General features: G+C 41.9%; 1 protein-coding gene across 1 annotated transcript; it reads left to right on the forward strand.

The window, feature by feature from the left end:
- Positions 1-8,476: 8,476 nt before the first annotated feature.
- Positions 8,477-9,828, forward strand: LOC113624605 (pyridoxal phosphate phosphatase PHOSPHO2-like). Its single transcript, XM_027114538.1, has one exon. The coding sequence runs from the start codon at positions 9,096-9,098 to the stop codon at positions 9,594-9,596; it is 501 nt and encodes a 166-aa protein (XP_026970339.1). The 5' UTR covers positions 8,477-9,095; the 3' UTR covers positions 9,597-9,828.
- The last annotated feature ends 1,515 nt before the right edge of the window (positions 9,829-11,343 follow it).

An 11,343-nucleotide genomic window follows, 5' to 3' on the forward strand; every position in this document is an offset into this window, starting at 1 on the left:
TCCTCCTGAATTGTATATGGAATTTAGAACAGTGTACTAATGGCCTTTGCCTTCCTAGTTTCCATGTTATTGTTACCTAGTATTTTAATTCTGTCATTTGTAAACAGTCCAATATTAGTCGTTGTTTTGAATTTTTACTCTATTTCAATCAACGCGTATTTAGGATTACTGATGCATTTGCCAGTTTCTTTGCTCACCATTGTTTCTTACAACACATTCATTTCCCTCGAGTTTGATTTCCTTCTATTGAAGGACACACTTTAGTCGTTCTTTCACCAAAATCTTTTTCTTAATCTTAGTCTAAAACATTTTATTTGATCTTCATTTTTTTTTTTTTTTTTTTTTTACTGCGCTGCACAGCATGCGGGATCTTAGTTCCCCGACCAGGGATCGCATCCGTGCCCCCTGCAGTGGAAGCACCAAGTCTGAACCACTGGACTGCCAGGGAATTCCCTTGATCTTCATTTTTAATAATAATTTAGCTGGATAGAAATCTTCTAAATTGACAGTTATTTTCTCTCAATACTTTTTTCCCCCAGCTTTATGGAGATATAATTGACATATAACGCTGTGTAAGTTTAAGATACACAATGAGGGGCGTCCTTGGTGGCGCAGTGGTTGAGAGTCCGCCTGCCGATGCAGGGGACACGGATTCGTGCCCCGGTCCGGGAAGATCCCACATGCCGTGGAGCCTGCACGTCTGGAGCCTATGCTCCACAACGGGAGAGGCCACAACAGTGAGAGGCCCACGTACCGCAACACCCCCCCCCCAAAAAAAGGATACACAATGTGATGGTTTGATATACATATATACATATATTATGAAATGATTACCACAATGAGGTTAGTTAACATATCCATCACTTGAGTAATTAAATTTTAGCAACTTCAAATATACAATACAGTATTGCTACCTATAGTCACATTATATTCCTAGAACTTATTCATCTCTCTCACTCCCCCATCCCCACCATCTCTCAGCAACTATTGCTGTGCTCTCTGTCACTATAGAATACTTTACATTTTCTACAGTTCTATATAAATAGAATTATACAATACATACACTTTTTTTTTTTTTTTGCGGTATGCGGGCCTCTCACTGTTGTGGCCTCTCCCGTTGCGGAGCACAGGCTCCGGACGCGCAGGCTCAGCGGCCATGGCTCATGGGCCTAGCCGTTCCGCGGCATGTGGGATCTTCCCGGACCGGGGCACGAATCCGTGTCCCCTGCATCGGCAGGCGGACTCTCAACTACTGCGCCACCAGGGAAGCCCAATACATACTCTTTTTGTCTGGCTTCTTTCATTCAGCAAAATAATTTTGATCCATTCATGTTTTTGAGTGTATCAATAGCTTATTTTGTTGCTGAGTAGTATTTCATTGTATGATGTGATAGCTACCTTTGTGTGTTACCTTGACTGGATCAGGGGATGCTCAGAGATCTGATGGAACATTATTTCTAGGTATGTCTGTGAGGGTGTTCCAGATGAGATTAGCATTTGACTTGGTGGACTCAGTAAAGTAGGTTGCCCTTCCCGTGTGAGTGGTATCATCCAATCTTTTGAGAGCCTGAATAGAACAAAAATGTGGAAGAAGGTACTGTGTTGGAGGCACATTTGAGAGAGCCCAGTTGTCAGTGCTACAAAGGGGAGGTTGGAAGGACACAGGGAAGAGAAGGATGTTCATGTTTAGGAGGTGTGGAGCCTGGGACAAAGCAAAATTTGTTCCCATTACCCTCATATTTTTATGCAGGTGAAATTTGGTTAAAATTTCTTTCTTTCTTTCTTTCTTTCTTTCTTTCTTCCTTCCTTCCTTCCTTCCTTCCTTCCTTCCTTCCTTCCTTCCTTCCCTCCCTCCCTCCCTCCCTCCCTCCCTCCTTTCTTTCTTTCTTTTTAAAATTTATTTATCTATTTTTGGCTGCATTGGGTCTTTGTTGCTGCGCGCGGGCTTTCTTTAGTTATGGCAAGTGGGGGCTACTCTTCGTTGTGGTGCACGGGCTTCTCATTGCGGTGGCTTCTCTTGTTGGGGAGCATGGGCTCTAGGCACGTGGGCTTCAGTAGTTGTGGCACGTGGGCTCAGCAGTTGTGACTTGTGGGCTCTAGAGCGCAGGCTCAGTAGTTCGGCACATGGGCTTAGTTGCTCTGCATCATGTGGGATCTTCCCGGACCAGTGATCAAACCCATGTCCCCTGCGTTGGCAGGCGGATTCTTAACTGCGCCACCCAGGGAAGTCCCACAAAGGTCATTCTTGATCAACAAATATAAGAGGATCAAGGAAAGCATTTGGTAGGTGCCAGAGGGTCCAGGAATAGGTCTTCTTAAGGTTGAAGGACATAGAGGGGTTATTTTTGCATGCTGAGATCTTAGCCACCAGACACTAGTTCTTTTTTTTTTTCGGTACGCGGGCCTCTCACTGTTGTGGCCTTTCCCGTTGCGGAGCACAGGCTCCGGACGCGCAGGCTCAGCAGCCATGGCTTACGGGCTCAGCCACTCCGTGGCATGTGGGATCCTCCCGGACCGGGGCACAAACCCACGTCCCCTGCATCGGCAGGTGGACTCTCAACCACTGCGCCACCAGAGAAGCCCCAGACACTAGTTCTTCATCTCTGTCTCTTTCTGCTGCAGCTATGAATCTCTCCAAAATGCAGGACCTGGGGAATCACGCCAATATACTAGCTCCCAGTGATAGCTCTGTGTAGGGCAGTGAATGTAAGAAGGTGAAATGGGGTATATGAGAAGTGCAGGGCTGTGGTCTTGGAGGAGATAAGTGTGGTTAAGAAATACATATTGGGAGCAGATATTCTCTCTTTCTTTAAATTTCTCTAAATGACTCCTCTATATGACATCATGATCCAGACTCACTGAGATGGCCTAAGCTAGAATGTACTGGGGTTTATAATGAGAATAGTAGCTTTTCTCTATTCTTCTGAAATTTCTGCTTTAGCTAATATTTTCTTAGGGTTTGATTGTCATAAAACTGGAGTAAAGTCTTCAGTAGATTTTACTGATATGAAAAATGTATCTTCCTCCTTCAAAGGAAGTGTGTGTGTGTGTGTGTGTGTGTGTGTGTGTGTTTGTGCGATTGCCTTCTCTTATCACCATAGAAGGTCATAGTATTGCATTTTCCAGAACCAGATGGGGAAACTGGACTGATTGTGTATTTGGATACTTGTGTCTGGAAGCTACAAACCATAACTAATTAGTGACAGTTGTGGTTGCTTGTGACAGGAGCAAGTTTTATGGCCAGTGAACTTTAATTCCCAGAGTGCTACACAGCTAAGAGAAAACTTTCAGACAGAGCCCTGCTGGCTGGCAAACTGTGGGTACCTCTGCACATAGTATTTCTGTGGGGTGCTCACTATTCAGAATAGCATCTCCTATCAACACTTTAAAACTGAATATTTCTCATGTAAAACTTGACTTGTTGCTTGTCTTATTGAAGGCTGGATACCTGAAGGTTCCCATAGATTATGTTTGTGGCCTGCTCTGGTGATATATGTATAAATTGCTATGTTCCAAAGCTCATTTTCTGGCCTGTTGTTGTCCTATAGAGGTTTTTAGTTTCTGCCACAAATAAAGGATCTTTGGCTCACACAATGTCCAGTGTTGCTGGGAGTGGTAGCCATGTCCCAGAATCTATGGGTGGCCAAAGGTGTCCAGTGTATACAAATACGTACCAAGAAGTTCCCATCATGACACTGGATATAGAAATATTTCTATAACGACAAGATTTAATAAGCATTTTCAGACACCACTTAAAGACCACAAGGGAATTTGGCCTTAATAGGGCTGAATGTGCTCAGATACTATGGCCAAGAACTCAGGTGTTTAGAGCACAGGAGTAGCTAGTTTAAGACTATATAATATATTAAATTTTAATTACACTAGTTAATCCTGCTCTAATTCCTGGTTAGTTAACTGCTTACAAATATACAAGGTTGGCAATCAGATTGTTCAGTATGACAGAAACAGCACAAATCCATTAGCAGTTCTGGGAGAAATGATGCAACATGCATACACACATATGTATGTATGTGTGTATGCATGCAGTTATATATGTTGTATGTAAATATGGAATTAGGGTGGGAGGAAGAAATGTTAGTGGATTTAAAGTTTGTGAGGATTTTCTCTGGCTACCAATAGTTTATAGCTTTTTCTTACGTGTGGACATCAGATTATGATTCAACCCCAAAAAAAGAAATATTTAAAGTTGAATACAGGAAACACTATAGAGTCTCCAGGGGTACAATGCCTGGAAGCTATTCCTTCCTGCACAGAACAACGTGGGTAGGATCAACAGCCGAGAAATCAGCGCCCAGAGATGTACAGCACATGGGAACTTGAAGAGAGTGCAAACTCCTGGTTCAGCTATCAGTCTGAGGTCAGCTCTGGCCTGAGGTGAGCCTGGACAGTGACAAAGGGGCAAGAATAACCAGAGAAGTCAGTAAGGCCCTAAAGCATCTTTTATCAGTGGAGATGTAGGTAACACGGTGCTTCCTAAAGCTAGAAGTTGGTTTAATACTAGAGGGCTTATTTCAAGGAAATAACCTCTTACATGATTCTCTCCTCACCATCTTCCCAGTGGCTATGGTTGTAATTCATTTCTTTCCTCCATCTTTTCATCTGAGGTTCAAGATATAGAATGCTGAGAATTCAGCAATAGGCAATAAAATTCCAATGGGGAAACTTTGCTTAGTGGGCTTGGAGACCTAAGGCAAATGACCAGAAGTAAAAGTTCTCTTTAGAGCAAACGTGCAGCCTAGTTTCCTAGGAAGCTCCCTCTATCAGCCTCCATGGTTGGCTGTTGACACCTTGATTATCTTTCCCAAACCTCTACCTCATCCCTACCCCATTTCTATCAACAGTTGACACATCTTCATGGAGAAAATAGAAGGCATCAAGTGTAAACTCGCATAATTTCTTTGTTCTAACTCCATCCATCCTCATCTTTCTTCTTGACTTGGGCTAGAGACTAAGGTCACCCTACCCCATGTCCTCTTGATCTGCTCCCTCTCACTCAAGCTACTACATCCACTCTACTGAAACTGGCTGGCCATTGTTACTACTGACCTTATAGTTGCAAAACACAGTAGCTATTCTTTAGATCTTTTATTTTGTAACATTTCACATGATTGATTGTATTCTTAGTTTCAAAATATCTTTTGCATTGGATTTCAGGGTACTGTTTTCTTCTAATTCACCTACTTATTACTGATTAATCTCTTTCCTTTTGTTTCTTCCTTTGACTGCTTTTCAATATCAGTGTATTTAGCAATTTATTAATTACAAAGGGAGAAAGAGTAACTTCAGTGGAGAATCCTAGCAGATACCAACTCAATCAAGTAATCAAAGTAAACATCATTAATGAGACAAATCAAAATTGTGTTCTACCTGATAAGATGCAATGAGAAGAACACAGCATCACTTCTGTGATATTCCTGTCAAAGATGCATAAACTGCTTCATGAAAAACAACAGAAAAAACCAAATGGAGGGACATTTGCTAAATAACTGGCTTGTGATCGTCACAAATGTTGAGGTCATAAGTGTGAAAGAAAGACTGAATAGCTTTTCCAGACTGAAGGAGATCGGTGAGACATGAAAGCTAAATGCCGTGTATGATTCTGAACTGTATCTTTCTGATCTAAAGGACATTATTGGGACAATTGGTGGAACTTGAAGGGGGTTCTGAGGATTAGATAGTAGTAATGTATTAATGTTTATGTCCTGATTATGGTTATGTGAGAGAACGTGTTGGTAGGAAACATGTATAAAAGTTTTCTGGGGTGAAAGAGCATCAGGTCTAACATGTATATCAGGTCAAACATGTATAAAAGTTTTCTGGGGTGAAAGAGCATCAGGTCTAAAATCATTCAAAGAAAAGGTTCTTTGTATTTGCAATTCTTCTGTAAGTTTCAGGGTTTCTTTTCTCCAAAATGGAAAATAATTATATAAAAAATATAATCTGTGCTTTGGATCAGGACATCTAGGTCTGAAAAGAGAGTAGAAGAGATTGGTGTATAGTGTGGGGCATGTAGATAGGGCAAGGCTGCTTAAATGGGTTGGAATCTTGGACAGATTCCAAGTCCTCGAGTTGTAATAATTACACACTGAGAAAAATGTAGAAAGAATCTTAGTGACTCTATATCCAACCGTTGAGAATCAACTTAAACTCAAACAGAAAGAAAAAGAAATAAATCAGTACAAAGCATGATCACATGAAAATGTGAGAAGTGAGACTACTTCTCACTGGCAATGACTAGAAATGGACATCTCTATCTCTGTCTCCTCTCTGTCTCTACCCTTATCTGTCTGTGTCTATCTCTATATTCCCTCTCTCCAACTTTTTGTTTTCTAAAATCTGATGTTAAAAAATTTTTTTGAGGGAGAGATCAAGATGGTGGAGTAGAGAGATATAGAGCTCACCTCCTCGCACAAATATATCAAAAATACATCTACGTGTGGAACAATTCTCACAGAATATGTACTGAAAGCTTGCAGAAGATCTCATACAACCAAAGTTGCAAGAAAGTTCTCTGTGAGACCAGCACATCTGGCCCTGGCCATGTTGGCACGCTTCCCAGGCTGAGATATGTGCCTGCTGGTGTGTGTAGCAACTAAGTGCTGAAACTTGGGCTTCAGTGGACAGGCCTAGGGAGAGGACTCAGTTTGGCTGCATGGAGACAGTCCGAAGGGCCTGGATTGTGGCCCAGGCTGTAACTGGGACTGCATGCAGGACTGAGTGTGGGTCCTCCATAGGATCCCCATTGTCAGCATGAGAAGGGAGGGGTGTGGGTCCACCGTAGCCGCATCATCAGTGTGCTCACGGCGGGGCGTGGATCTGGCTGCCGCAGGTCTTGCGAACCTTGTGGATGCACATGCAGAGGTGGGTTGAAATCTGAGCTGATTACCAGTGCTCCCACAGTGGGTGTGGGGGCATAGGTGTGGCAGGTCTTCGTGTCTGTAGCTTTATGAGGGTGCGTGCTTGCCTGAGGAATGCCTGAGCTGATTATTGGTGCTCCCATAGCAGAGGCGGGTCCAGGCACAAGCAGCAGCAAACTTTGTAGGCGTACACACCAGGTGGCAGACGACATCACAGAGTCACATGTCCCAGTGGACAGCTCCTGGGGAAGAACATGCAGTTGTTTTCCCAGCAGGAGAGCTCCAGTCCCGGCTACCTCATACCACAGCTTAGAACCAGATCTGGTGGATTCTACTCCAACAATTGGTGAGCAGACTCTGCCCCTGACAGGGCTGTGACAACCACGGAGCAAAGGGGAGGCCCCACCCAACATCTAGTGCAGGCTGTGGTCACCACAACACCAATCACACCCCCTATCAAGGGGATAACAGCCAGCACACCCTGAGGAAAGATGTGGTAGGCATCCATGCCCAAAACAGTCCTCGCAGCAAAAATATTGGACTCATGCAGGCTACACAGGGACACTGCCATATAAAAACAGCCCTTTAAGACCACAGTATATAACTCTTTCTCCTAAATTCATAGAGTCAAAGAAATATAAGTAAAATGAAAAAAGCAGAATAACTACTCCCAATTAAAAGAACAAGAGAAGTCCTGTGAAGAACAAACAATGAAGCAGACCTCTCCAGTCTACAGGACCCCAAGTTTAAAAAGGAGGTAATAAAAATGCTGAAGGAATCAAGAAAGGCTATTGATAGAAATGCAGATTACTGTAACAAGGAACTAGAAACTATAAAGAGAAGCCAGTCAAAATTCAACAACTCAACTGCTAAGATGAAAATCAAGCTAAAGACCATAAATATCAAACTGAATAATGCAGAGGAACAAATAAATGATCTGGAAGATAGAAAAATGGAAATCACCCAATCAGAACAGCAGACAGAAAGACAAATTAAAAAAAAAACAAAACTGAAAGCAACATACAAGGGGATAGTATAAAGTGTGCCAGTCTACACATAATGGAATCCCAGAAGGAGAAGGAAGAGAAATGGGGATCAAAAATGTATTTGAAGAAATTATGGCTGAAAACTTCCCAAACCTAAAGAAGGAAACAGATATTCAGGTATAGGAAGCATAGAGGGTCCCAAACAAGATGAACCCAAACAGACCTACTCCAAGACATATCGTAATTAAAATGGCAAAAGTTGAAGATAAAGAGAGGATTCTAAAGGCAGCAAGAGAAAAACAATGAGTCAGTTACAAGGGTATCTCCTTTAGGCTATCAGTTGATTTCTTTACAGAAACTTTGCAGGCCGGAAGGGAGTAGCAAGATATATTCAAAGTTCTGAAAGGGAAAACCCTGCAACCTAGAATACTCTACCCAGAATGATTATCATTTGGAATAGAAGGAGAGATAAAGAATGTCTCAGACAAGTAAAAACTAAAAGAATACAGCAATGCTAGACCTACCCTAAAAGAAATATTGAAAGGTCTTCTCTAAATAGAAAAGAAGCAAGAATCTATAGGAAAGGGAAAGTTACAGTAGGAAAGGCAAATATATAAAAGGATTGAAGATCACTTAAATAAGTCAGTACACAGATTAAAAAATAATCAAAAAAGTTCTGTGAAAGTGATTATAACTACAATGAACAGCAAAAGGATCAACATGAAGATGTAAAATAGGACATCAAAATCACAAAACATGGCCCAGCGTGTGAGTGGGGTGGCCCTCACCCGTAGGCACCCAGAGGAGACCTGAGGACAGAGTCCTTGGGAGCGGCACCAAGGCCAGAACGGCTGCGGATCTCTGGCCTGAGTCAGTGATGAGCCCTGGGGACCCGGCCGGGTCCGGCCCGGTGCTCCCATCAGCATCCAACGTGCACCTCCCTGGGAACGACAACCGACCAGGTCCCTGTCTCTGGTTTCGGGATGTACCCGGCAGGTTTTCTATCAGATGATCCATTGTAATAATGCTGGAGTTAAGAAGTCTCCATTCCTTTGCTTGGAACCAGAAGACTTTTTGCCTTGCATATAGAGTAGGAGTAATGTTGGTTAGAAACTGGCTGGTGTTTAAAACTGAAGATTGTCATGACTGTTTAACTGAAGCTCCATGCTGAAGTAAGATTAATTGTCTTGGAAATACTAAATTGGGGTAACCTAAATCTGTTTCTGGAGCCATGAAAATTTTGTTGGTTTTTGACTTTGACAATATAATCATAGATGATAATAGTGACATCTGGATTGTACGGTGTGCTCCAGAGAAAGAGCTTCCTATTGAACTACAAGATTCTTATGAAAAAGGATTGTGGACAGAATTTATGGGCAGAGTCTTTAAGTATTTGGGAGATGAAGGTGTAAGAGAAGATGAAATGAAAAGAGCAATGATATCAATGCCTTTCACTCCAGGGGTGGTGGAACTTTTAAACTTTATAAGAAAGTACAAGGATAAATTTGACTGGATCATTATTTCAGATTCAAATTCAGGCTTCATAGGTTGGGTTTTAGAAGCTACCAATTTTCATGACGTGTTTGATAAAGTCTTTACAAATCCAGCAGCTTTTTATAGCAATGATCATCTCACTGTGGAAAATTATCATGCTCATTCTTGCACTAGGTGCCCCAAAAGTCGTTGCAAAAATGTAGTTTTGGTAGAATTTGTAGGTAAACAGTTACAATGAGGAGTGAATTATACACGAATTGTTTATATAGGTGATGGCAGAAACGATGTCTGCCCAGTAACCTTCTTAAAGAAGAATGATGTTGCCCAGCCACAGAAAGGATATACTTTACAGAAAACTCTTTCTAGGATGTCTCAAAATCTTGAGCCTATGGAGTCTTCTGTTGTATCTTGGGCTTCAGGTGTTGAAATAATTTCTCATTTACAATTTCTAATAAAGGAGTAATATACCAGCAATTAAAAAAAATCACAAAATGTGGGGAAGAGGACTAAGAAATTGTAGATCTTTTAGAACGTGTTTGAGCTTATATGACTACCAGTCTAAAGGAAGTAGATATAGTTATGGGTTAACATACTTGAAAATCAGGGTAACCACAAATCAAAAACATACAATAGATTCATAAAACCAGAAAGAAAGGAACTCAAGCATAATACAAAAGAAAACCATCAAACCACAAAAGGAAAAAGAAAAAGAAGAAAGGAGCAAAGAAGAAATACAAAATCAACTGGAAAACAGATTTCAAAAGGCAATAAGGGGCTTCCCTGGTGGCACAGTGGTTGGGAATCCGCCTGCTGATGCAGGGGACACGGGTTCGTGCCCCGGTCCGTGAGGATCCCACATGCCGCAGAGCAGCTGGGTCCGTGAGCCATGGCCGCTGAGCCTGCACGTCTGGAGCCTGTGCTCTGCAACGGGAGAGGCCACGGTAGTGAGAGGCCCGCGTACCGCAAAAAAAAAAAAAAAAAAAAAGACAATAAGTACATACTTGTAGATAATTACTTTAATGTCAGTGGACTAAATGCTGTGATCAAAAGACTGGGAGATTGGATAATAAAACAAGAACCTACAATATGCTGCCTAAAGGAGACCCGCTTTAGGGTGAAAGACACTTATAGATTGAAAGTGAGGGGATGGAAAAAGATATTTCATGGAAATGACAAGAAAGTGGGGGTAGCAATACTCATATCAGACAAAATAGACTTCAAAACAAAAGCCATAAAGAAAGATCAAGAAGGACACTGTATAATGATAAAAGGATCAATACAAGAAGAAGATATCGGGCTTCCCTGGTGGCGCAGTGGTTGAGAGTCTGCCTGCCGATGCAGGGGACGCGGGTTTGTGACCTGGTCTGGGAAGATCCCACATGCCGCGGAGCGGCTGGGGCTGTGAGCCATGGCCGCTGAGCCTGCGTGTCTGGAGCCTGTGCTCCGCAACGGTAGAGGCCACAATAGTGAGAGGCCCGTGTACCGCAAAAAAAAAAAAAGAAGATATCAACTTGTTAATATATGTACCCAATATAGGATCACCTAAATACATAAAGCAAATACTAACAGGCATAAAGGGAGAAATTGATGGGAATACAATAATAGTAGAAGAGTTTAACACCCCAGTGACATCAATGGACAGATCTTTCAGGCAGAAAATCAATAAGGCAACAGAGATCCTAAATGACACAATACAACAGTTAGACAATTGATATCTACAGGACACTACATCCAAAAAAAACCCCAAAACCCAGAATACACGTTTTTTTTCAAGTGCACATGGAATATTCTCTAGGATAGACCACATACAAGGATACAAAACAAGCCACAAAAAATCTAAGAGGATAGAAATCATTTCAAGCATCTTTTGTGACCACACGGCATGCAACTAGAAATCAACCACAGAAAGAGAAATGAGAAAAAATGATTTCATGAAGACTAAACAACATGCTATTAAAAACCAGTGGGTCAGTGATGAAATCAAA

Source organism: Aethalodelphis obliquidens, unplaced genomic scaffold, assembly GCF_003676395.1.
Source record: "Aethalodelphis obliquidens isolate GAN/ISIS:26980383/991018 unplaced genomic scaffold, ASM367639v1 scaffold13, whole genome shotgun sequence".
NCBI classification, from domain to species: Eukaryota; Metazoa; Chordata; class Mammalia; order Artiodactyla; family Delphinidae; genus Aethalodelphis; species Aethalodelphis obliquidens.

Excerpts from the sequence above, each read along its gene's own strand:
- LOC113624605 (XM_027114538.1), top strand. The coding sequence starts at position 9,096 with ATGAAAATTTTGTTGGTTTTTGACTTTGACAATATAATCATAGATGAT.